This window comes from Papio anubis, chromosome 17 (genome assembly GCF_008728515.1).
Source record: "Papio anubis isolate 15944 chromosome 17, Panubis1.0, whole genome shotgun sequence".
NCBI lineage: Eukaryota > Metazoa > Chordata > Mammalia > Primates > Cercopithecidae > Papio > Papio anubis.
In genome coordinates this window covers 61,172,022-61,198,387 of record NC_044992.1, presented here as the reverse complement: position 1 = coordinate 61,198,387, position 26,366 = coordinate 61,172,022, and the positions used below count along the sequence as shown (strand labels likewise).

Below are 26,366 nucleotides of genomic sequence, written 5' to 3'. Positions count from 1 at the left end.
TGATTCTACATTACGGTGAGTTGTATAATTATTTCATTATATATTACAAGGTAGTAATAGTAGCAATGAAGTGCACAGTAAACATAATGTGCTTGAATCATCCCCAAACCATCCTCCCTCCCCCGGAAAAAACTGTCTTCCATGAAACTGGTCCCTGGTGCTGAAAAGGCTGGGGACCGCTGTTTTAACCATCAAGGATTCTGACGAACCTCTTTGAATTTTCTATTTAATTCAAATTCCATAAGTAACACTTGATTCCTTGTTTTTTCCCCCCCCTAAGAATTTAGAAAGCAGAATGTATGTTGGGGAGATCTGGTTTAAATTCGAGAAGCAGAGAAAACAAAGACAAATTTAAAAAAAAAAAAAACGTGATGTACACAGGACTGACAGAATAAAAAAAAAGTCTTTCTGCAAGGGAATGTGACTATACAGAAATCTGGAGAGGAAAATACGTAGTGTCAGTGTTAATAACTTTTGACCCCATTTAGGTCACTTTGAGTAACGAAACTCAAAACACTAGATATTTTTAGCAAAGTAAGTGCAGTATCCAGTCTCTCACAGATGCCATGTGTCTCAGGCCATTTGGCAAATTCAGCATCTGCCGCATTCCCAGACTTTGATGAGGACACTCCGCGAACTACAGGCACCCTCAATAGGAGGACGTCCCAGGTCGGGGTGTGAGGGCGAATGAGGAGGCTGGGGAGGGGAGGCAAGAGTTAGGGAAACGGGGCCACACAACTCCAGATGCTGCGGCGGGAGGAAGAGGGGCTGCGGAGGACTCAAAACGCGCTCAGAGAGGCCCATCCAAAGGCCAGGAGACAGAGCGCAAGGATGCTTAAGAGGAGACGTGACTGGGCGAGGCAGATGAGGAGAGGGCAGTGGGCCAAGGTCATTCGCTAAGAAGCGGCAGGTTTACCACTGAGAGCCGAGCCCATGGTTTCTGCCCGCGCCTCTAGAAAGAGCGTGGCGAAATCCCCGCAGATCCCAGGCGTGGAAGGCCCTGGGGAACAGCCCCGAGGCCCGACTCTTGTGGCTCAGGGGCCCTGGGCAGCCGCGCGCCCCCGCTCACCACCGCTCGCCCCACCCTCAGGCGCGCTCCTCTTCCGGGCGCGATGCTTGCCTGCGTGCGCCGGGACGCGCAGGGCCGAGCGTCTGAGACGCGCCCGTACGAGGAGCGCCGTTTTCTAGGAGCCCCGCCCTCAGGTGCGCTCTGCAGGAGGCGGGGCGCGACTTCCGCGCCGCGAGCTTCCCTAGCTGGCCGGCGCGCTGCCTGCTCTGCCTGCGCCAGGAGCGAGCGGGTGCGCGCGGCCGCGCCCTCGCACAGATCCCAGCTGGGTCACCCGCGCTGAGTCAACGGACTGAGCGCGTCCAGGCCTGACAGCGCTGCGGATCCGGCCCTGAGGTGAGGAGGGCGTCGCTGGCGTCGGCGCTTGAGGCAAACCTGGGACAGCCGTCCCTTGGGGAGTTGTGGGGTCGAGGAGGGGCTGGCCAGCGAGGGGCGGCGGGGAGGGAAGGGGAGTTCGGCGTCTGAGGTGTGGGGTGAAGCGGGCTCGGAAGCGGGCAGAGGCGGCGAGCTGAGGGAAACGGACCTCTCTCGGCTCCCGAGAAGCGCGGGTTGCCAACCTCGGGGATGCGGTGGGAGCGCCCAGGATTCGGACGTGAGGGGTCGGGGCCCTGGGGCGGGGGCTCCGCGAGGCTCACCCGGGACCGGGTCCGGCCGTGGGACATCGGGACACTGCCTTTGCCTGGACGCTGTCGTTCCACCCTCAGCGGCGTCAGGGAGAGAAGGAAAACAAATATTGATGTAAATTTCCTTCTGAACAGCTGGGTAATGAGCGCTTGCTCTTCCCCGCGAGGTTACGCGCGGATCATTACCTTGTGTGTTAAAAGGAGTTTCAGTGAGAAGAAAATGCGCAGATCTCATGACACAGTTTGGGAGGGAAGTTCCCTGATCCTAAAACACAAATAGGAGCTCCAGGCATGGAAATAGGAGCTCCAGGCGTGGAAATAGGAGCTCCAGGCATGGAAATACTTAATTGGATCGGAAAGCTGGGCAGGCTGGAGCTATTAAGCTGAAGGAGGGTTCCCCCTGGGCTCCTTAGGCTTTGATTTACGTTTTAGATAAATAAGTCCGAAAATAATGAAGATAATAACCACGTTTACTTTCTACGAGGGCGTTCTGAAGGAATCTAAGGGAAGAACAGTATTTACTGGACTACAGCTTTGAGCCAGGCTGGGTGTTAGCTCTTTTAATTCTGACAGCATCCCTGTAGGGTTGGAGGGGGTTATTCCAGTTGGGCAGATGTGGAGAATGGGCCTCAAAGAGGTTAAGCCACTTATTAAGGTCTCAACTAGTAAAGGATGGAGTTGGGATGCCAGACTCTAATTCTGGTGCTTTATCCACTATATTTTGTGTTTGCCCGAAGAGCAATATTATATGTGTTTTAGGGAAGACTCCATAGGAGGGAACATTATTAGGGCAGTTAGGGCTTTGTGGGTATTTGTGTTAAAATCCAACTAAAGAGGTGTTAATCTTTGAATATGCCCTGTTTGAGTGTATTTCCTTTCAAACAGATTTAGTGTAAGGAAATCTTACATTCACTATAAGAGCAAATTTATTAGTACGTTCCATGTTTATTGCATGTCTTTTATTTTTAAAGAGACAGGGTCTTGGGCTGGAGTGCCGTGGTGCGATCAAAGTTCACTGCAGCCCTGAACATCTGGGCTCAAGGGATCCTGCTGAATAACTGGGGCTATAGGCGTGTGTCATGTGCCCAGCTAATTTTTTATTTGTTTTTCAGAGATGAAGTCTTGCTATATTGCCCAGGCTGGTTTGTTGCATGTCTTTTACATTCCAGATACTATATTATCTGCCAAGAGTACCGTACTGATATGAATATAATTTATAATCTCTGTCCTTGAGTTTAGTTGAGAAGGTGATTGTATAAAAGAATTTTATGATACCGTACTAAGTCATAACTTTTCTAGTACGTAAATTAGTTGGATTAAAAATAGTTTTAAGGGCAAGCTTTTAGGACCCTATTATGTATAAGAAAATTTATTGGATGACTTGTCCTCTGTGTACCATTGCATTGTTATTTTCTCCTTTAGCAAGAAACACTGTCATAAAATTTAGGTTAAATTATGTTGACAACTAGCATTTTTTTTTTTTTTTTTTTTTTTTTTTTTTTGAGACAGGGTCTCATTCTGTCACCCAAGATGAAGTGCAGTGGCAGGATCTTGGCTCACTGCAGCCTCAATTTCCCAGGTTCAAGTGATCCTCCCATCTCAGCCTCCTGAGTAGCTGGGACCGCAGTTCTGTGCCCCTACACCTGGCTATTTTTTTTTTTTTTTTTTTTCGTAGAGACAGTGTTTCTCTATGTTGCCAAGGTAGATCTTGAACTCTTGGGCTCAGGCCATCCTCCCACTGGGATTGCCACGTGAGCCACTGCACCTGACTGCATTTTGTTTTATTATTGCACCACCTTTCAGTAAATTTTAAAGTGATAGAGAAGATGAGAGCATTTATAATTTATCCCTTTTTAAGTTAAAAGGCATATTTTATAGTGCTTTTATTTTATTGATTGAGAAGCAAATGATGTAGCTAGGCAGGCGTTTATTTCATGTGCCGGATATGTTTCTAATTTCTCATTCCAAAAAAATCTTAGTTTTAAAGTATAGCTAATACCAGATGGCATTTAAGTTCTTGTGGCTCAGAGTTGTAATGAAATCAGTCTTCCAGTTTAAGCTGAAATGGCACATTGTTGAAATGTATAATATTACTTTGTGGTGAATTTTGGAAATCTCTTTTAATTGCTTCAGTTTTCTCAGTAAAGTAGGATTCAAGGTCATAATCTGAGGGTGTTCCTACAGATGGAAGCTTTGGAGATTTGGGGACTGAGAGAGTGATGGACTAGTGAAATATATGATTGCTAGGAAATTAAACATGACCCGTAGGTGTGAAAACTACAGTAGAGGACAGATATGAGTGCACAAATTAGGGTGTCTAATTTTGGATATCAGAAACTTCATAATCCATTCCCAATGCCTGCCTTTACCGTGTTATCTAGAACATACATTCGCATCCCTTGCTCCAGTTCACTTTGCCTTATGCCTCTGCCATATGGCAGGTATCCCTGTTCTTCACAAAAGGCAAGTCCTTTTGTTTGGGAGTCTAGCTTTACCCTTCTTTTCTTTCTGCCTGGACATTCCATTCCACTCCTTTCCAAGCTCTTTCTCTCTTATCACATTACATTAAATTTTATCTCTCTGCAATGTTAGTGACAGTGTCTAACTTTATTTTTTTGCCTCGTAATGTTGGATGCATAAATCCTTCGGTAAATGTTAAGTGAATATGCCACTTTTCTCACTTCCCCCCTTCTTCCTTTCTGCAGGAGTTGGCCAACTCTTTTTGTGAAGTACCACATAGTAAATATTTTAGGTTTGCAGACAGTATGGTCTCTGTCTCAGTAACTTTACTGTTGTAGCACAAAAGCAGTCATAGATAATACATAAATGAATGAGCATGGCTGTATTCCAATAACACTGTATTTATAGACATTGAAATTTGAATTTCACATAATTTTTGCATGTCACAAGATATTATTCTTTTTTTTTCAACCATTTAAAAATGTAGAAACAGTGTTCCTCCTGGGCTGTGCCGAACAGACTGAGGATTGGATTTAGCCCCCACCTCTTTCATCATAGTTTGCACATCCTTGATCTTTAAGGACTCTCAGGAAGCCTTAATAAAGGAATCTGTGGTAAGATGATCCTGGTTATGATATTTCCATTGGTGGTAGAGAAGCAAAGATAAATAAGACAGTGTTGTTTTTTTCATCGAGGAGCTCATGGTCAAGTTCAAGATGAAAATATGTACATAAATAATGGTGACAGGGTATAGTTACTGCAGTTATATTTACTGGGTATAGAGGTAAAACAAAGGAGTGATAATCAGCTCCATGTCAATTTAATAATGACATTTAGGCAATGTGATTAAAAATTGAGCTTAGTTGAGCATAAAATTTGAGGATGGTCACACAGGAGGACACAGACTCCTAAAGGATGGGGTAAATGCTCCAAAGTGGAGAGATTTGAGGGTCCTTTATATAGGCAAGACCTGGGGATGCTTAACAGGGTTACATCATTTTTCATACAAGGTTAGTGCATAGTTAGAGCAATTCAATTAGTTATAGGCAGTGTTTCTGTTTTGGGGAAGGGTATATTTAACATTTCACCTTAAGGATGTAATGGTCAAAGGGTCTTTTATCACAGTCAAGGGGTCTTTTATCCCTGGCACCATCTTGTCTGAGCTAGGAACAAGAAAATAAGGAATTTCATATATAACAAAAGGTCAGTAATTAAGAGGTGAAGCTTCATGACCCAGTCTCTAAAGTCAACCTTCCTCAGTGCCAAACAACGTTTAGAACCCCCACGTAGACAGACTATCCATTTTCTGTTACATCTGCTTAGGTGGATGTGAAGTAACCTCTAACAGTCATTTGTTGGAGGTAGGGAATGTATTTTCAGCTAGCCTTTCTGGAAATCTTTTAAGGATACTATGAAGGTGACTGACCACGTTTCTTATCAGGATGGCCCTAAACGTCAGGATGACTCAACTTATTTATTTTATAGGGTATAATCTTAATTTATTTCTCACAGAAATAAACATGGATATGCTTTTTAATTATATCTCTATGAAAATAATTTAAAAATTTTAAAGTTATTTTACCTGCTACATAATAAATGGATTGTTTATTCCACAGATATTTAGTACCTCCTCTGCTGTGCAGTGAGTTGTTTTACTAACTAAAAATATTTGGAGATAATGGTATCATTAGATAAGTGATGGATTTTGCGGGGGAGGCGGGGGAAGAGAGAGGCTCTTCTAAGGAAAGCACTGCTTTTAACAAAGGCAGTAAGTATAATAGTAGGACTACCTTAAAATGTTAAGTAATTTAAAAAAATACTTTATAGCTTTCAAATTTCTTATTTTAATTAAACTCATGCATCCTAAATAATTTTTCTCTAACTATTATTTCTAAAGGTTATGTACATTTTTATTACTTTTAGTGATGTGAAATATGTTCCATAGGACTTGGAATGTAGCAACCCAGTACTTTTTTTTTTTTTTTTGAGACGGAGTCTCGCTCTGTTGCCAGGCTGGAGTGCAGTGGCATGATGTCTTTCGCTTCCTGGGTTTGAGCGATTCTTCTGCCTCAGCCTCCTGAGTAGCTCGCATTACAGGTGCCCGTCACCCCACCCAGCTACTTTTTGTATTTTTAGTAGAGACAGGGTTTCACCGTGTTGGCCAAGATGGTCTTGATCTCCTGACCTCGTGATCCTCCCGCGTCGGCCTCCCAAAGTGCTGGGATTACAGGCGTGAGCCACCGTGCCTGGCCATAGTAACCAGTACTTTTAAGATAGATTAAGAAGTGAATTTTTGATATTGAAATTTGGATTTTGCAACTCCTGGTCTTTAAGTCAATTAATACATTAGAAAAGGAAGATGGGCTTTAGTGGGCTTTCAATTTTCTCGCAATTTATTGGATTTAGTATAAATTATTTTATCTAGGAAATTATTTATCTAGGAAAGTTAAATTTGATTAAATCTTTAGAAACGTTAGGTGTTTAAAACTCACCTAGCTATTATTTAAAGCCCTACAACAAACTTACACATTTCTCAGGTATGCTGTGGAACTATGGAAAATAACTTTTTTTTTTTTTTTAAATTTTGAACCCTTATTTCTCTTTGTGCCATTGTTCTTTAACAGCTAAGCACTGGCTTTGTTAAAGAGTTTTTAAAGTATTTCATTGGTACAGTTTTGAGTTGGAACCATATAAATTCTGCTTTGGTCTTGTGTTAACTCAGCCGCTAGTGAGTGCACTCCTAGATATTGTCTGTAGGATTGTTCCCATTTAGAGGCAATTAAACTTGAACAGTTAAACTTGAGGCAGGCCAAGCATCTTTTTACTGCCTTTTTCTTTTATTCTTCCAAAACCATCACATGAAGCTATAAAATTTTGGAATTTTAGTATAGAAAGAGGAAATGTATAGCTCCATGCTAAATATGGGGTTTCTTGTATCCCAAGAAAAGGCACCTGATAAGTCAGACCCTTCCTAAGGTCCCCTTTTTGGTCATGCCTCATTTGTAACTTTGCAGCCCTGTTTTCAGATATACGCTTCTGTCAGGAACACCACTTTCATGTCACCTCTGCTGTGTGGATCTCCACCTTTCTTTCTGGAAACCTCATTCTTTCATCCACAAGAGTTGCTCCCATCTCAAGGTATTAACCCTTTATTTTTGGGTGTTTGTCACTATAGAAGAGTACTGCCTTCCCACACGCTTCTTTCATGCCAGTTTTCCTACCCTAACTCCCTGTTAGGTTAGTCAGTATTGTCCTTTGGGATTCCAGACCCTGCAAAACAGTGGAGGATGGGGTGATTATCATATCAGTGAGAGTTGTAGTCACCCCTTTTTTATTCTATCTCGTTTCTCTTTCTTCTCCCCAAAGGACAGGTATTAATTCTCAGAGACATTGTGGTCTCGACACCTGAAAAGGAAGCCAAATATTTTCCCTAGCATCTCATCATTTGCAAAGAATTTATAGGGTAGAGTTAGTGTTTACATTATTATACAGACCAGTGCTTACTATTTATTCCCCATATCCCTTTTCAAATTGGGCCTGCTTAGACACTGTGGACTCAGGGGTTGGAAGATGCAGCAGGCAAAGAGGAGGGTGAATAGGTACATTGTTGGGTCAGTTTACAAAGACCTGACTATAGCTTTGAAGTTTCTGTTTTAGATCAACAATAAAGTTTAAAGGTTTATGCAGAATTAATGTTAAGAATGTTTCATTCTTTTCAATCAAACAGCTAAACCATATATTTCATACTGTGAAGAAAACCAGCAATCAAATGGGTTTGGAAGGTTGTTTGTTTGTTTGTTTCAATAACTTGAATTGAAGCTCAAGATTATTGAAATTTAATATTTTCATATGATTAGACTAAAGCTTTTGAGTATAAGAAAAATCAGATTGTTGAGGTCAGTCATAATACTGAGTCATTGGTATACTTTGATGACAGAGTTTATATTTTCATCATTTTTTCTCTTTGTCATTTTACAATTCATTCTGTAGGATTTCTTTGACTCGGTCTTCAATTTAGCTCACTAATTTGTCTTTAAATGAAGTTCATCCCATCTTTTAGTGCTTTTTTATTTCTATCAGTTTATTTCATTTCTAAGTTCTGTAATTGCTTTTTTCTTAATTGTCTTGCTCTTGTTCCAAGAATATGATATTCTCTATTACTCTTTTAAGGATGTTAGTTATACTTTTATACACAGTCGTGATCAACGTGTATAATTAGTTGCCATGTACAAGGCACCATTTTCAGCTTTACATGTATTAATTCTTTTAGTCATTTTAACAACCCAAAGAGGTAGGTACTGTTATTGCTGTATTTTACATATAATAAAACTTAGGCACAAAAACATTAAATAACTTGCCCAAGGTCTCAAAGTTAGTGTGTAGCAGAGGCAGAATTCATGTTTAGTTGGTTTGGCCTCAGAGGTCGTACTCTTAACCTATACTACTTTGTGCATTATTAGTTCTTGTGTTTGTTAATTTTGCTGCCTTTGTAATATTGATTAAGATGATTTTTGCAAGAGATAAAATCTGATACTAGTTAGCTTAAGTGAAAATGAAAATATATTGGGAAGATAATAGAGCATTTCACATACTCCAAGGAAGAAAAATCAAGTTTTGAGCATAGTAGGTGTGGTACATTAGAAGAAAGCTTTGAGTAAGAATGTATAAACTTTCTTTCTTAAATGTTGCCATTCATATAATTCAGTTTCCTTGACTTCCATCCAGTCTGTGGGTCTCTTAGTTAATTCTGCCAAGAGAAATTTTAACTGACACAGCTCAAGAGTACTAGTAGTGTTGGTGGTGGTGGTGGTGATGATGGTTTGTGTGTGTTAGGATGGTGTTTGGGGAGTTGGTTTAGTTTTGCTTTAAAAAGTTCTGATGAGAGGTGGAGTGGGTGGGCAGGTTCTTTAGACAAGGCCCTGAGAGACTCAACCTTGAGTTCAGGAAGCAGTTGTCAAAAAAGGAAAAATGTTGTGAATCCATCTACTCTATGAGTCTGTTATATAAAAATGAAGAGTTAAGCATCCAGCATTCAAATTGGATTAATAATTTAGTAGCATTCTCGAAATTAATGTGTTTTGGCAAGTAACTTGAGAATGTTCATGCTGCATTAGGTTAGTATTTCTATGTTTGTATTGTAGCAAATAATTTTTGAATGAGTAGTTTCCTTCCTTCCTTCCTTCCTTCCTTCCTTCCTTCCTTCCTTCCTTCCTTCCTTCCTTCCTTCCTTCCCTCCCTCACCTCACCTCCCTCCCTCACCCTCCCCTCCCTCCCTCCCTCCTTCCTTCCTTCCTTCCTTCCTTCCTTCCTTCCTATTATCAATTCTTTACCAAATGTGATATAAGTTGAGACTGTTAGAAGAATTTATTGACTATTACAGAAGCTGATTTAACAAAGAGTCTAATATGAAAATGTACATGACCTAATTTTTACATCATAGTAAAACAGGCCCTTTGGAGAGGGGGACATGGGTTTTTCTGATGAACAGCCATTATTTATATTCGTACCAAGGCTTCTAACATGATGATGCTATTACCTCACATTACCACCATTCCAGTGTTGTTCTGTTGCCCACTAGTTGCCATTTCCACACATTCATCTATCACAAGATTCATAAAGGGATCAGATTCCTGCAATAGTCCTTGGGCTTGTCTGCCACCACTTAATTTTCAGTGATAACTTCTTGCCCATACATTTTTTCAATTCGGGAGGGTAAGCTTTGCTCATGGTGTCTACTCCACAGGTTACAGATGCCTTGGAACAGAATGCTGGAATAATTTATTTTAATATATCTTCTATTCTTGACTGCTTTTGTTTTGCTGTTTTTAATTTACTCATTTAATATTTTTACAGTATGTCTAATTGTTTAATGACTTTTTTTTTACTATGTAATACATAGAAAAAAAGCATGAAGAAAATAAACGTTGTCTTTAATTTCATTGCCAATTTAAAAATTCTTTCTAGTCTTCCTTCTGTGCGTATAAAGAAGATGCTCATTTAAGCCAAACTTTAATTATATATATTTACTGGAAAAGACAAACTGCCTCTTAAAAATTGTGGGCCAGGCACGGTGGCTCACACCTGTAATCCCAGCACTTTGGGAGGCCAAGGCGGGTGGATCACCTGAGGTCAGGAGTTTGAGACCAGCCTGACCAACATGGTGAAACCCTGTCTCTACCAAAAATACAAAAATTTGCTGAGCATGGTGGCGGGCGCCTGTAATCCCAGTTACTTGGGAGGCTGAGGTAGGAGAATTGCTTGAACCCAGGAGGTGGAGGTTGCAGTGAGCCGAGACCGTGCCACTGCACTCCAGCCTGGACAAAAGAGTGAGACTCCATCTCAAAAAAAGAAAAAAAAAAAAAAAAAAACTGTGAGTTTTCTTTATCTAAATGTAGACAGTCCGCCAGCTTGGAACAGATGGTCCTTGTTTTGGAGGAGAGTTATATCAGTGGCCCCACTAGGTAGGTTTATTTAAAACAAGGCACAGCAATTTCTCTGGAAGGTTTAACAGGATTTTTGTTGTTGTTGTTATTTCCCCCAAGCTACCTTCTCAGTAATTCTTGGTATGCAGAGATCCTAGGTTACTGGGTCGAGTGTATTTGAATAGGCGCCGTGGACATTGCAGTTGAGGCTCTGACCACTTCTATTTTGAGTTCAGCTGGAATGAAACCTCTTTGAAGAATCGAGATAGCTCCAGCAGAGGTACACAGGCAGAAAGGATTTCAAGGATCTTCAAAGGGTAAAAGTACCCTGGAGGAGGGATACTGGACCTGTGATAGTTACAATGATTTAGATCATTCAGTTTTACTTTTTTAAGTAATTTGTTAAGATAAAATTTATTTCCAAAGTAAAAATCCTTACCTTGTAAGCACTTTCTCCTCATTCTTTACTCTCCCTGGCCTCTGACAATCACCAGTTGGCATTCTGTCCCTACATTTATCTTTTCTGAAAGTTTCATATAAATGGAGTCATATAATATTTGACCTTTTTAGTCTTTCACTCGACATAACGTTTTGTACACTGATTTAAATTGTAGCATATAGCAGTACTTCATTCCTTTTTTTTTTTGAGACAGAGTCTTGCTCTGATGCCCAGGCTGGAATGCAGTGGTGCGATCTCAGCTACTGCAACCTCTGCCTCCCGGGTTTAAGCAGTTCTGCCTCAGTCTCCTGTAACTGGGGTTACAGGAACGTGCCACCATGCCCAGCTAATTTTTGTATTTTTTTTTTTTTTTTTTTAGTAGAGATGGGGTTTTGCCATGTTGGCCAAGCTGGTCTCAAATTCCTGACCTCAAGTGATCTACCGCCTTGGCTTCCCAAAGTGCTAGGATTACAGGTGTCAGCCACTGCACCTGGCCACTTCATTCCTTTTTATGGCTGAATAATATGTGTATGTATATGCCACAATTTGTTCATTTATCTGTTGATAAGTATTTGGGCTGTTTCACCTTTCTGCTATTCTGAATAGCGCTACGGTGAACGTGTGTGAACATATACTCAATTGAGTCCTTATGTTCATTTCTTTTGGGTGTATACCTAGGAGTGGAATTGTGAGGTCATATGGTAATTCTATGTTTAACTTTTTGAGGAACTGCCAAACTGTTTTTCTCAGCATCTGAACCCTTTGCTTTCCCACCAGCAATGTATTCCAGTTTCTCCACAGTTTCTCATGAGAACTCTGCTCTCATTCAAATTATTATTCTCCGTAGGTAACACATCATTGTTCTCTGACTGCTTTCAAGATTTTTTATCATCTTAATTTTCAGCAGTCTAATTATAATGTGTATGGGCATGTATTTTCTTTATGTTTTCTGGACTTCACCAAGCTTCTTGAAACTTATGTGTTTATATCCCTTGCTAAATTGGAAGTTTCCAGCCATTAAGTCTTTAAATATTTTTTTTTTTAGCATTCTCCTCTTCTTTTATAAATCAGATAATATGATTTTTGTTATTGTCCCATAGTTTTCTTTTTTCTTCTTCTTTTTTTTTTTTTTCTTTGAGACAGGGTCTCACTTGCTGGGGTGCAGTGGAACAATCTCGGCTCACTGCAGCCTCCTCCTACTGGGTTCAAGAGATTCTCTTGCCTCCCCAGTAGCTGGGGTTACAGGTGCCCACCACCATGCCTGGCTAATTTTTGTATTTTTAGTAGAGAGGGATTTCACCATGTTGGCCAGGCTGGTCTTGAACTCCTGACCTCAGGTGATCTGCCTGCCTTGGCCTCCCAAAGTGTTGGGATTATGGGCGTAAGCCAGCGTGCCCAGCCTGACTCAGTTTTCTGAAGCACTGTTAATTTTTTAAATACCTTTTTTCTCTGTGTTGTTCAGATTGGATAATGCCTATTGATAATCTTCAAGTTTGCTCTTTTTCTGTTGTGTCATTCTGCTTTTGAGCCACTCCATGAGTTTTGTTATTGTGTTTTTCTGTTCTAAAATTTCCATTTGTATTTATTTCTTATTATGATTTTGTGTTCTAAAGTTTCCATTTGGTTCTGCTTTATGTCTTGTTTCTTTGCTAAGATTTTCTATTTTTCATTGCTTTCAAGAGTACTTCCAATTGTTTGCTGAAGCCCTTAAATAGATGCTTTAAAAGTGTTATCAGATAATTTCAAAGTCTGCGTTATTTCAGCATTGGTATCTTTGATTTTATTTTCTTAGTAGAGTTGCTATTTTTTTTTTTTTTTTTTGAGAAGGAGTCTTGCTCTGTCGCCCAGGCTGGCGTGAAGTGGCACAATCTTGGCTCACTGCAAACTCCGCCTCCCAGGTTCAAGCAATTCTCCTGCCTCAGCCTCCTGAGTAGCTGGGATTATAGGTACATGCCACCACACCCAGCTAATTTTTATATTTTTAATAGAGATGGGGTTTCACTATGTTGGTCAGGCTGGTCTCGAACTCCTGACTTCTTGATCTGCCTGCCTCGGCCTCCCAAAGTGCTGGGATTACAGGCATGAGGCACGGTGCCTGGCCAGCTATTTTCTGCTTGCTTCATTTGCCGTGTAATTTTGGATTGTATGAGACTTTGAGTTTTGTGTTAATACCTATGGGAAATGTTGATATTTTCTCTTAACAGGCTGTCAACCAGGTTAGGTTCAGGTCGTAAGTTTCTACCCACATTCTTTGAACTGTAGTTGTCATTTTAGTTTATTTTTCAAAAGCTTTTGCAGTACCTTTTTGGTCTGTCTTGTGTGTGCCTTGCAGTGAACAGTCTGGATTTGGACAGTGGTCTGTCTGTTAGTTCAGTTTCTCAAGTCTTTATCACACTAATAGGATTGGATTTATGTATGTCTAGCTTGAGAGTTATTACAGGAATTCAAAACAACTTTTTAGGGTGCTTTCCTGAGCTCTCTTTCTATTTATTCCCCCTTCTACTTTTTGCTTCCCTGTGGCTGCTCTTTCCATCCTCCAGCCAGAGGGCTAGTGTTTATTTTCTCCATTGTGTTACACACTTGTGCAACTGCAACCACCATATCCAGGGCCCAATGGTAGGAGTTAGAGAAGAAAAGCAAAAGGGATTGGCCTCATCCTCTTACAACCATAGCTCCATTGAATAGAGAGAAAGGTTTTCCTGCCTCAGAGTGTTGGCTGTGGTAGGCTTTCATTACTGTAGTCTGGCCCTGTTACCATGGGATTGCTTGCGTGTGGGGATACAGGAGAACTCAGAAAAGAAAAAAAGATTTGCTATTTCTTCGTTCTCCCAGAGCATTAAGACTTCCCTTGCCCATTCCTCAATTCAAAGTTAAGTCTTCTTCTGGGGCTGCCTCTGTGGGCGGTTCGGGAGATACCAAAGGAGAAAAAGTGCCACTGTTGATATGGTGGTATTTCAAGTTGTGGTCTCCCCTATTTCACATGCCTTGTTTACTTTTCAGAGTCCACAGATTGCTGCTCCATGCGTTCTGTCCAGTTTCCTAGGAGAGACAGCTTGGAGTATGCTTAATCCATCTTACCTGGGACTGAAACATCTGCTTGTTTTGCCATTAAAAATTACATGCAGTTTACTGCGTGGCTCCAGGTTTGTTTGTTTTTCGTCTTTAATAGGTTTATTCAGAAAACATGTCCACTGCAATTAGGGAGGTGGGAGTTTGGAGACAGACCAGAACACTCCTACTGAAGAATTACTTAATTAAATGCAGAACCAAAAAGAGTAGTGTTCAGGTAAGTTAAATAACTCTTTCTTGCAGTTTATTTTTGCTTGATATGTTCTATCTTGAAGCGATGATTTATTTTGCTAAATATATTTTTATTATAATTTTATTTTCTTTGCTTGTAAAGTAAAAGCTTGCCATGTTAGCCACAGAAAAATAACTGAATTACCTAATGCTTTCTAAATGTTAAAAATTTTAATAATAATTTCTACATTTAGTTAATTTCTAACATCTGTGCTTCATTTTGAGCTTTTAGGCATGTGTTTCCTGATTTTCATGAACTAACATTCCAAAATAACTTTGATTCCAGAGTTTTATTCCCCACAACCTCGTATTTTTTGGAGTCTAGATTGAGTTGCCCATGAGTATTAATATTATGACACAAATTTGTACCCACAGCATACATTACTTTTGATAAAGGTAAAAGAAAGGAAGAACTTTGGCTAACCAGCTAGTAATAATTTCAAAGGATGAAAATATATTATTCATCTTCTCCTGAAACTGGTAAAATAATTAAACAGCAAGGTGATATAGTAGCTCATTTCTCCTAAAACTGACCATAGAATTTAATTAAGTATGGTTTTAATAGTGTACATTTAGGTATAATTAAAGTATGATTTCTAATTCAGAATTGAATGAGGGCATTTTTATGGTGACTCCATATAGGGATGTTTGGTAAATTGCTTTAGATAAAATTATATGAGTAAATTTATTGTGTTTTATGTCAATAATCTAAGATGTTTAAATATTATCTTTTATGTTACCTTAATTTATTATGTGACTTGAAGTTTAAAATATTTCGGAAAAACTAAATGCGAAGGAAAAAATCATATTAAATGCATGTTGGGTTTGATGAGGTGTTCAACAGAATCATTCTTTTGGGATAGAATTGCTTTTACTTTTTATTCATAAGAAAGGACAACCAAATTTCTTGTTTTTTCTTAGTATTATATTATCTGCAAATAAATCTTGATGATTTTTGCTGCCGTTATACTTTGTAATCACTTTGTTTCTTTTATTGTAGGAAATTCTTTTTCCACTATTTTTTTTATTTTGGTTAATATTAATTAGCATGATGCATCCAAATAAGAAATATGAAGAAGTGCCTAATATAGAACTTAATCCTATGGACAAACTTACTCTTTCTAATCTAATTCTTGGATATACTCCAGTGACTAATATTACAAGCAGCATCATGCAAAAAGTGTCTGCCGATCATCTACCTGATGGTATTGTGAGCTTATATATATTCTATTTATAATATTAAGCCTGTTCAATATTTATCAACTTGCTTTATTGAATAAGTAGCAGTCTTAACACTTAGAGATGTGTTGCTCCACCAAAGTATAGTTTTATAAAAATACTAAAGTTATTTAATTCTGTTGCCTTATTTTTCTTGTGAAAAATTATTTTATATTCTTAGTGGTAGGAAGCATATTTTATGTACTTTTATATTTAATTCTTAGACGATTTATAAAATAGTTTAAGTATACTTGTTTAAGATACAAGCTTTGATGGGCTATTTCATTTTGATTCTGACTTTCATATAATTATGAAGCTAGCAATGTTTAGCTGAATGTGGTGGCATTTGCCTGTAGTCCCACCACCTCAAGAGGTTGAGGTGGGGGGATCCCGTAAGCCCAGAAGTTTGGGGCTGCAGTGAACTATGATCATGCCACTTCATTCCAGCACTCCTTACTCTGGGCAACAGAATGGGACCCCCATCTCTAAAAAATAAAAATTTAAAAAAGAAGCTAGAAATATGTGATAAAGATTGTAAAGCAGTCACCTTTTCAGCTTACCATGCTTGTTTATAGAAGTATGTGGTGTAAACTGAAGAAGTACCTAACTTTGGAGACTACAACTATGACTATGGTGAAGTCCCTAACTCTGTTTTATTTATTTATATATATATTTTTTGTAGAGATGGGATGTTGCTGTGTTGCCCAGGTTGGTCTCAACTCCTGGGCTCAAACGATCTTCCTCCCTTGGCCTCCACCTAAAGTGCCACCTAAGTCTTTTTTCTCAATGTGCACTTCTCACAAAGAAGTGAACTAGAAAACAGTGTAAGCAGTGAAGTTCCAGTGAACTTAAAGTGGCTGTGAGAGAACCTAAAGCAAAAACTGGAAAAAGTGACAGAAATTCTTATACTATTAATGATTAAACAATGAAGTGCCGAATTGTAGAACATAGCAGATTAGCATGTTAATTTTTGCTATATGGGATAGTTGTAATTAGCTTATATATCATCACATTATTGGATAGTACATCATTGAATGGGAAGTGTTAATTATACAGTCAGAAGCCAAGTAACCTATTCCATTGGTTTCTTTCTTTGGTTATTTCTATTTAATATTTTGATTAAATACACTTCTTATTGTTATATGTTAGTGTATCACATTAGGCACAAGTAGTATAGATTACCATGAGAATTTAGTGTATAAGCTCAAAAAGCTAATTAAAAATGTTGAAATGAAATTCATTGGTAATTCTGAGTAGGAGGAAAGAATATAAACCAAAGAAATAAGAGGCCGGGTGTGGTGACCCACACCTGTAATCCCAGCACTTTAGGAGGCCAAGGTAAGCGGATCACCTGAGGTCAGGAGTTCGAGATCAGACTGGCCAACATGGTGCAACTCTGTCTCTACTAAAAACACAAAAAAATTAGCCAGGCGTGGTGGTGGGTGCCTTTGGTCCCAGCTACTTGGGAGGTTGAGGCAGAAGAATTGCTTGAACCCGGGAGATGGAGGTTGGTTGCAGTGAGCTGAGATTGTGCCACTGCACTCGAGCGTGGCGACAGAGCAACACTCTATCTCAAAAATAAATAAATAAATAAATAAGTCAGTGTATATTAACTTAGATGCCAAAATAGTGTATACATATACATACATTTTTTTAGACTTCTGTCTTTTTAACAACAGAACTATCTGAAAATGGGTTATGCATACATACGTAGCTTGACTGGTAGGATGTTGAACTAACACCCTGTTTATTCATGTAAATCCTGGAATTCCCTGTCCCTCTTAAAAGGCCTGGAAAATCTATTAATTAACATTTAAATAATACTTTACAAAGCATTTTTTTTTCTTTTTCTTCTTTTTTTTGAGATAGGATCTCACTGTCAAGCTAGTGTGCAGTGCCATGATCTCAGCTCACTGCAGCCTCTGCCTCCTGGGCTCAAATGATACTCCTGCTTCAGCCTCCTGAGTAGCTGGGAGTACAGGTTTACACCACCACACCTGGATAATTTTTGTATTTTTTGTAGAGATGGAGTTTCGCCATGCTACCCAGGCTGGTCTCATACTCCTGGACTCAAGCAATCTACCTGCCTCCACCTTCCAAAGTACTGGCATTATAGGTGTGAAGCACCACATCCAGCCTACAAAGCATTTTGATGTTTGTTACTTCACTTGTTCTTCACAACAACCCAGTGTCATCAGCTAGGCATTGTAGATGAGGACACTAAAGTCTGAGAGTTTAAATTGCCTATCTGCTCACACAGTTAATAAATGAAGAAGTTAAGTACTAATTCTATATTCTTTCCATTTCACCACATATTTGAAGCTTCTGTAGTGAAAATTAGTTGCTTGTAAACAAAACTTACAAGAAAATATTTAAAAATTAGTCTTAACTGATGAGAAAGAGTGATTACAGTATTTCTTCCACTTATCTCCTAAGAAAGGAACAAGCAATATTGGATTTGAATGACTATTTTTATTTAAGGAGGAGTTGTTTCATAGTTACTAAAATGCCTATTTGGTTTCTGAGGATTGTGGAATTTTCTTTATAAGAAATATTTAAAAATAAACAATTCATATATTTACTAAAAAGTTATTTTTGTACAGGTGTGGTTGGCTCACGCCTATAATACTAGCTAGTCAGGAGGCTGAGGTGGGAGGATCACTTGAGGCCAGGAGTTCAAAACCAGCTTGGGCAACATAGTGACACCTCATTTCTACAAAAATTAAAAACAAAAAATTAGCCAGGCATGGTGATGAGTGTCTATAGACCCAGCTCTACTCCAGAGGCTGAGGTGTGAGGATCTCTTGACCCCTGAAGTTGGAGTGCAAGATCCCATGCACTACAGCCCGGACAACAGAACAAGGCCCTGTCTCTAAAAAAATATAAAATAAAATAACGAAGTTATTTTTTAGTTTTACTTCAAGATAGATAAATGGACTGCATTACTAATAATTTTTATAATTTCATTGCTGCCTAAAATTAGTATAATTCGTTGAGGTTTTGAGAAACAGCAATTTCTTTCAGAAATATGAGTTCTGCATATTGTTTTATACTATATTTCGTATGTTTATAACATAAGTGTAACACTGACACATTTCTGTAATCAAATGACAGCTAAGTAGTGTCTGCATCTTTGTACCATTTTATTATTTGTTATTGTTTTGTTGGAAGAATTGTCTTTTTTTCTTTTGTATTTTTAGTAGAGACAGGGTTTCACCATCTTGGCCGGGCTGGTCTCGAACTCCTGACCTTGTGATCCACCTGCCTTGGCCTCTCAAAGTACTGAGATTACAGGCGTGAGCCACCGTGCCCAGCCCCGGTGTCTTTTTTTCTTTTTCTTTTTCTTTTTTTTGTTGAGACATAGTCTCACTCTGTTGCCTAAACTGGAGTGCAGTTGCTCAATTATGGCTCACTGCAGCCTTGACCTCCCAGCTCAAATGATCCTGCCACCTCCGCCTCCCAAGTAGTGCTGGAAGTACAGGCACACATCACTACACCTGGCTAATTTTTTTATTTTTTGGAGAGACAGAAGCTCACAATGTTGCCCAGGTTGGACTTCAACTTCTGAGCTCAAGCAGTCCTCCCGTCTTGGTCTCCCAAAATGTTGAGATTACAGGTTGAACCACTGTGCCTGGCCTGTCTTCATTTTTTAAGAAGCAAATATAGCAAAAGTGTTTATAAAATATTCCATTCATCAAAATAATTGTAAACCTGATCTACTGTAGTATGGTATTTTAATTTGTGAGCTAACTATATTGTTATGATATCTTACAGTTATAATTACTGAAGAATATACAAATGAAAAAGAAATGTTAACATCCAGTCTTTCTAAGCACAGCAACTTTGTAGGTGTGGTTTTCAAAGACTCCATGTCCTATGAACTTCGTTTTTTTCCTGATGTGATTCCAGTATCTTCTATTTATATGGATTCGAGAGGTAAATAGCCCTATATAATCATTGAAGATCAATTAAATTCATATCTTTGCTGCTTGCAGTTCATAGTCGAAATTTGATATAGTTCAATATTGGCATTTTCAACTATTCTTACTTGTTCCCATAGGAAAACTGAGAAGTATAGCATAAAAATATTTATTTATAAATACCTATCTACTTCTACACATAAAAAATTTTTATATATATCCATTTTGATTTAATACACTTATATATATTAAAAACAATAGCATAAAGCAAAATTGCATTTTGGGTTATATGACTTTCTAAATCTCTAGGTTTTTCATGTAATTGTTTTTACTTATGTAAAAATATTTTAAAATCTTTGTTATGTACAAATCTTTAAAATCTTAAGGTCTTCTAGTAGTGAACTTTGTTAGTTTTATATTTGAAACATGGGAAACAACCTTTGGTTGTTTAAACCTATGAAGAAATATTATCAACCACAAACATATATTGAGCATTGTTAAAGTCACTATGCTAAATACTGAATTTGTGACTTTATTTCAAAAAGCCCTTCTGAAAATTCTTTTTTCCTGTTTGCTTAACTTTGACTTTTCCTTGCTTCTGGAAGTGCTTTGGAGCTAAGTCATGTAGAATGATTTACTTTATTTTTATTTATTTATTTATTTTTTTTTTTGAGGCGGAGTCTCGCTCTGTCGCCCAGGCTGGAGTGCAGTGGCGCGATCTCGGCTCACTGCAAGCTCCACCTCCCGGGTTTACGCCATTCTCCTGCCTCAGCCTCCCGAGTAGCTGGGACTACAGGCGCTGCCACCACGCCCGGCTAATTTTTTGTATTTTTAGTAGAGACGGGGTTTCACTGTGTTAGCCAGGATGGTCTCGATCTCCTGACCTCGTGATCCGCCCGTCTCGGCCTCCCAAAGTGCTGGGATTACAGGCTTGAGCCACCGCGCCCAGCCGAATGATTTACTTTAAAACAAAAAAGTAACTTGTTTTAAATAACTACAATTAATTTCATTCTTTACGTTTTTATTCATTCACTATTTAGTATTCTAACACATGTAACTTTTATTTCAAAATTTCAAGTAAATGATCAGAAATCTTATAGGTATTATTTACCTTTGAAAGTCAATAGCTTATTTCTTTGGTCCTGTAGAGATTGATTGATTATATTATTTTGGTAACTCTCCATATAATATCTTTAAAACAATGCACTTGCATGTTGTACAGCATCTTAGATCTCATATTCTTCCCCCCATAGCTGGCTGTTCAAAATCATGTGAGGCTGCTCAGTACTGGTCCTCAGGTTTCACAGTTTTACAAGCATCCATAGATGCTGCCATTATACAGGTAAATATGATAAAGGAAGAAATACAAAAACTACACCATTTTAAAATAAATATTTCCTAATTCTTTACAGTAGTATTTGGTTTGATTACTGTCAAATGTACAAAATATGTAACTTACTACAACTTCTTTAAGATAAAAGATAAAAAAGAAGTCATATTTTCTGATTTGGTACTTTTTGTTGTGTTTCATATTTTAGCAGAAAAACTAGCCATGAAATTTATTTTTAAAAATCTTACTTTTGTGTCTGGGCTAGATAGCAGTAGATGAAGTTACCTTAGAATTCAAACTATTCAAATTAACCGTATTTCATTCTTCCATGTTCTGTATGGATCTGCGGCTTTTTTTTTCCATTTGCTCTTTCTAATTGAACTTACTATGCTACAAGATTTACTGTGCTGCAAAATATTATAAAGTCAAAATCTATATCAACCATCTTCTCTACTTAACTATATGTTTAAAGTATGTATAAATAATGATAGAACTGGAATCAAAATCTGAACAGGAGTCTTGTCTTTGTTGTTACACTGCTATGTAGTAAAATGACTATAATAATAATACCTTACTTGACAGCATTGTCGTAAGAACCAAATGAGATGATTTATGTAGAATTGTCTTGTAAACTTTTGCAGTATAGTATAAACATATTAGGGACATGTAATGTTGCACAAATTCAATAATACAGAAATTTAAGGTAAAGATAGTGAAATACAGATCTATTACATTTATGTTGTTATATCACCTATTTGTATTTTGGCCAAAGTTTTTAGCCATCCACAGCCCAGACCACACTGGATGAATAGGCAGGACAGATTTCAATTTAGGCATTAACTGGGATGTTAGAAGTATTATGTGGCATAAATAGTTTTATTATTTGAGCTATATGTGCTGCGTATGTAGACTTTAAAGCAATAGAAGGGCATGGTATTTAGAAGAACATTTTTTAAACAATCATAGGAATGATGGCACTAATAATCACTCCTAAATTCCTAAATTTTGAAAATGTATATTTTTCCTAAGATACATATAATTAATTGTCTGCTTAAGATGATAATTGTGCAATTTTTATTTGACAAATTATTTAATCAAAATTTATACACTTACCAACTTTAAACTTTAAACTTTATGGTATACTTTTAGAATAAATTGAAAGCAATATTCTACTCTGAATTATGATATTGGGGTCACTCCCTTTATTTCAGGTATATAGCTTTTTGGGGATTGTATTTGTACTAGGTTATTGACAAAATTTAGGGATATAGCTGTCTCGTTTTACTAGGGGCTACTATCATAACTAAATTAATTTAATGTGTTTATATTTTCTAATTATAGTTGAAGACCAATGTTTCTCTTTGGAAGGAGCTGGAGTCAACTAAAGCTGTTATTATGGGAGAAACTGCTGTTGTAGAAATAGATACCTTTCCCCGAGGAGTAATTTTAATATACCTAGTTATAGCATTTTCACCTTTTGGATACTTTTTGGCAATTCATATCGTAGCAGAAAAAGAAAAAAAAATAAAAGAATTTTTAAAGATAATGGGACTTCATGATACTGCCTTTTGGTATGTTATTAAACGTTTATTACTTAATGTAATTAAAAATTGTATTAAATATACAGATTTTCAAAAGTGTAATTTTGATATTTACCTAAGTTGATGAAGTGCTTATCCTATTTTCTTACAATGATCGCCTTAGTCTTGGAATTTGAGATTAGTCAACAAGTTTCAATAACTAATTGGCTTCATTTAACGTAAGAGATGAAGAATGTCAAAAGCTTATGTTGACAATATGTGTTTAAATTTTATTTCACATTTTGTTTGAATCATGGGCACACTCCGTGTATATTTCAGAGTATTTCAATATACTCCATGTATATTTTCTGTGTATTTCAGAGTTCAGGAAATGTGAAATCTTGAAACATTAGAAATTAATAATCGCCTGTTACAGTTCTTCCATAATATAGCATATATATAATATTAAACATTTAGTTACAGTGATTAAAGTCTATGTATGTGGTATATGGACTTTTTTCCCTTGAAAGTTTTAGTTACTTAGGTGAATTAAGATGAATATGGAAATAATGTTAGAGAAAGAAATGAGTAAAACATGTTTTCACTAGTGACCTTTAATGTATCAGCATTTTTATACAGTGATAATTTTACAAAGGCTTGCATTTTTATGAATAATTCTAAGTGTAGTTTCCTTACTCTTTTCACTATGTAATGAAGTTTGTTCTGGGGGGAAGGTTATATAACAATTACAATATAACAATTAATTATACACTTTTTTTATACTTTTTTTTTTTTACTTTTTTACACTTTTTTTTACTTTTTTACACTTCACATTTTAAATTATAACAATTACAATATAACAATTACAATATAACAATTAATTACACACTTTACATAATGGGATTATTGTATATAACATATGTCCTTTGCTTGTTTTTCTTTCATTTGTTATTTTAGAAATTGTTGGTTTTGGATTTTTTTTTTTGAGACAGGATCTTGCTCTGTCACCTAGGCTGGAGTACAGTAGCATGATCATGGGTCACTGTGGCCTCCAACTCCCAGTCTCAAGAGATTCTCCCACCTCAGTCTGACAAGTAATTGGGACTACAGGTGCATGCTGCCATGCCCAAGTAATTTTAAAATTTTTTGTAGGAACAGGGGTCTTGCCATGTTGTGCAGGCTGGTCTCAAAGTCTTGGCCTGAAGTGATCCTCTCACCTTGGCCTCCCAAAGTGCTGGGATTACAGGCAAGAGCCACTGTGCCTGGCCAATGGATTGGTTTTTAACATTTATTGGGTTATTAAAGTATTTTATGGAGAACCGGTAGCTGGAAGAATTTAGGCAAATCATTCTCTCAGGGTCTCAGTTTTGCCTCAGTAAAATGATGGATTCAATTTTGATAATTTCGCTACCTTTTTAGCCTTCACTCAGTGATTTTATGACATCATCAAATCCTGAGCTAACTTGAAAAAATGTGTGAAATAAAAATACTGCAGCAGTTCCATTGAGCTCTGATTTGTAAAGAAGTCTTGAGTAAAAATAGTGAATTCATTACTGATCTTGTTTATTTCACATTGTGTAATTGTAGTAATTATGTCATTGATTAGTGAGGTAAGGTAGCCTTTATTGTTTATAGTTACAGAAGCCATCAGAGGTTTAATTGTAGCACATGCCATAAAGAGAATTGTTATCTTGATTCACTAAACTCTTACATTTTAAGAAAATCAGAGATGTTCTGTGCTATTGAACTTTTGAGAATATTAGATTTAAATTAATTATGAATTACTATTCATTTTGAAAGCTTTTTTTAAACTCTGGAAGATAGCATTTTTTTTTTTTTTTTTACCAGATTACACTTTTACCTATCACTTAACCAATACTATATTTTAAATTACTTATGACTATTAATTTTCAATACATAAGCATACACAGAAATGAACAGTGACTTAATTTTAAGAATAAAATGACTAAAATCTAAAATTTTGTTTAAAATGATTTTTTAACTGTCTAAGCCTATGCATTTGACCATAAATATATCTGTATTCTCATTTTAGGCTTTCCTGGGTTCTTCTATATACAAGTTTAATTTTTCTTATGTCCCTTCTTGTGGCAGTCATTGCAACAGCTTCTTTGTTATTTCCTCAAAGTAGCAACATTGTGATATTTCTGCTTTTTTTCCTTTATGGATTATCATCTGTAAGTATTTTAACTTGTGATAGGAATAAAGAGCTGTCAAAGTGTTTGATAATATAGCAAAGTCTTTTTCTTCAGTTTACTTATAGTCAATTTGCCATGAAAGACAGATTTTACTAAGTGATTGATAAGTGACTTAATAAATAAATGATGTAGCATCACTGTATCCCTGTATTTTTAGGAACGTTACAAAATAGTGTTAGGTTTAGATTTAGCTTTTGTCATATGATGTATTTCACATACAACTCCTCTGAGTCTATCTGTTATTCTCTTTATATAATGATGTATATAATTAAGACTGTCGAGTATTGGACTACTTTTGTTAATCTTCATGAAATCCTTACTCTTTCAAGTTAATTTATGCTCCACGATGATGATTTTTAAAGATATGTCTTTGCAAATGTAACTCCTTAGCAGTCTTGATATTCATTTGGTATATTGGCTGAATGATGGGTTTTAACAACGAGCCTTTATTTTAAGTGGTTCCATCTTCCATTCTGATTGGTTTATGTGCCCACCCTGTGTCAGTTGTTTTTTGGCTATCATTTCTGCTCTTTAAAATAATAAATTGCAGATAACGAACATAATTCTATATGTAATTGCCTGTTTTTTTTTTTTATTTTTTTATTTATTTATTTATTTATTTTTTTTTGAGACGGAGTCTGGCTCTGTTGCCCAGGCTGGAGTGCAGTGGCCGGATCTCAGCTCACTGCAAGCCCCGCCTCCCGGGTTCACGCCATTCTCCTGCCTCAGCCTCCTGAGTAGCTGGGACTACAGGCGCCTGCCACCTCGCCCGGCTAATTTTTTTTGTATTTTAGTAGAGACGGGGTTTCACCGTGTTAGCCAGGATGGTCTCGATCTCCTGAACTCGTGATCCGCCCGTCTCGGCCTCCCAAAGTGCTGGGATTACAGGCTTGAGCCACCGCGCCCGGCCTGTTTTTTTTTTTTTTTTAATGTTTAATTTTACTTTTTTGAGACAGGGTCTTGCTCTGTGACCCAGGCTGGAGTGCAGTGGCACCCTCATGGCTCATTACAGCCTTGACCTCCCAGGGTCAAGCAATCCTTCAACCTCAGCTTCCTGAGTAGCTGGGACTACAGTTGTGTGCCACCACACCTCACTAATTTTTATATTATTACTTTTTAAATTTGTAGAGTTGAGGTATTCCTATGTGTCCAAGATTGGTCTTGAACTCTGGGCTCAAGTGATCCACTTGCCTTGGCCTCCCAAAGTGCTGGAATTGCATGAGTGAGCCACTGCACCAGGCCTTCTGTTTTTTTTTTTTTTTTTTTTTTTTCCCTTTTTAAACTGACTGTTTATCTTATGAATAAATTAAGTTTAAAAGATGGGTCTTGTACTTAAAGTTTTTGTTGATTTATTATTTTGTTCACATATTTTATGCAGCTTATTGCAGAAACACATGGCTATTTATGGTTTCTATAATGTAGAAGTGGTCATGTTTGCCTGTGATACAGATAAAAATACAGTCTTTAATATTTGTTAATTTAAGGCCAGGTGTAATGGCTCACACCTGTAATCCCAGCACTTTGGGAGGCCAAGACAGGAGGATTGCTTGAGGCAAGGAGTTTGAGACCAGCCTGGGCAACATGGTGAAACCCTGTCTCTACAAAAAAAATACTAAAATGCTGGACATGGTGCCCCACATCTGTAATCCCAGCTACACGGGAGGCTGAGGTGGGAGGATCACCTGAACCCAGGAGGTAGAGGTTGCAGTGATCCAAGATCACACCACTGAACTTCAGCTAGGGTGACAGAGCAAGACCCTGTCTCAAAAACAAAAACAAAAAACAAACACAAAAATATTTGTTAGTTTAAATTTTTAAGAGGTATATCACTGTTTGTATGAAAATAAAATAC

The 26,366-nt window shown here is 37.6% G+C and overlaps 1 protein-coding gene and 1 pseudogene across 4 annotated transcripts in view; one reads left to right on the top strand and one right to left on the bottom strand.

The window, feature by feature from the left end:
• The first annotated feature begins 1,231 nt into the window (after nt 1–1,231).
• ABCA5 (ATP binding cassette subfamily A member 5) overlaps nt 1,232–26,366 on the top strand; it is an 85,397-nt gene continuing 60,262 nt past the window's right edge. For 2 of the 4 annotated variants that reach the window (XR_004179489.1, XR_004179488.1), the window contains exons 1-6: nt 14,180–14,296; nt 15,311–15,515; nt 19,303–19,464; nt 20,702–20,790; nt 22,120–22,349; nt 24,352–24,493. Coding sequence is in view for 2 of the 4 variants with exons in the window: in XM_031657735.1 (XP_031513595.1) it covers nt 14,195–14,296; nt 15,311–15,515; nt 19,303–19,464; nt 20,702–20,790; nt 22,120–22,349; nt 24,352–24,493 (930 nt within the window). In the remaining 2 variants the exon portion in view is untranslated. Of the gene's footprint in view, nt 1,403–4,585; nt 4,764–14,179; nt 14,297–15,310; nt 15,516–19,302; nt 19,465–20,701; nt 20,791–22,119; nt 22,350–24,351; nt 24,494–26,366 lie in introns of those variants that run through there. The other 2 variants (XM_031657735.1, XM_031657736.1) reach the window with 2 other exon arrangements.
• LOC116271074 lies at nt 9,645–9,876 on the bottom strand (annotated as a pseudogene).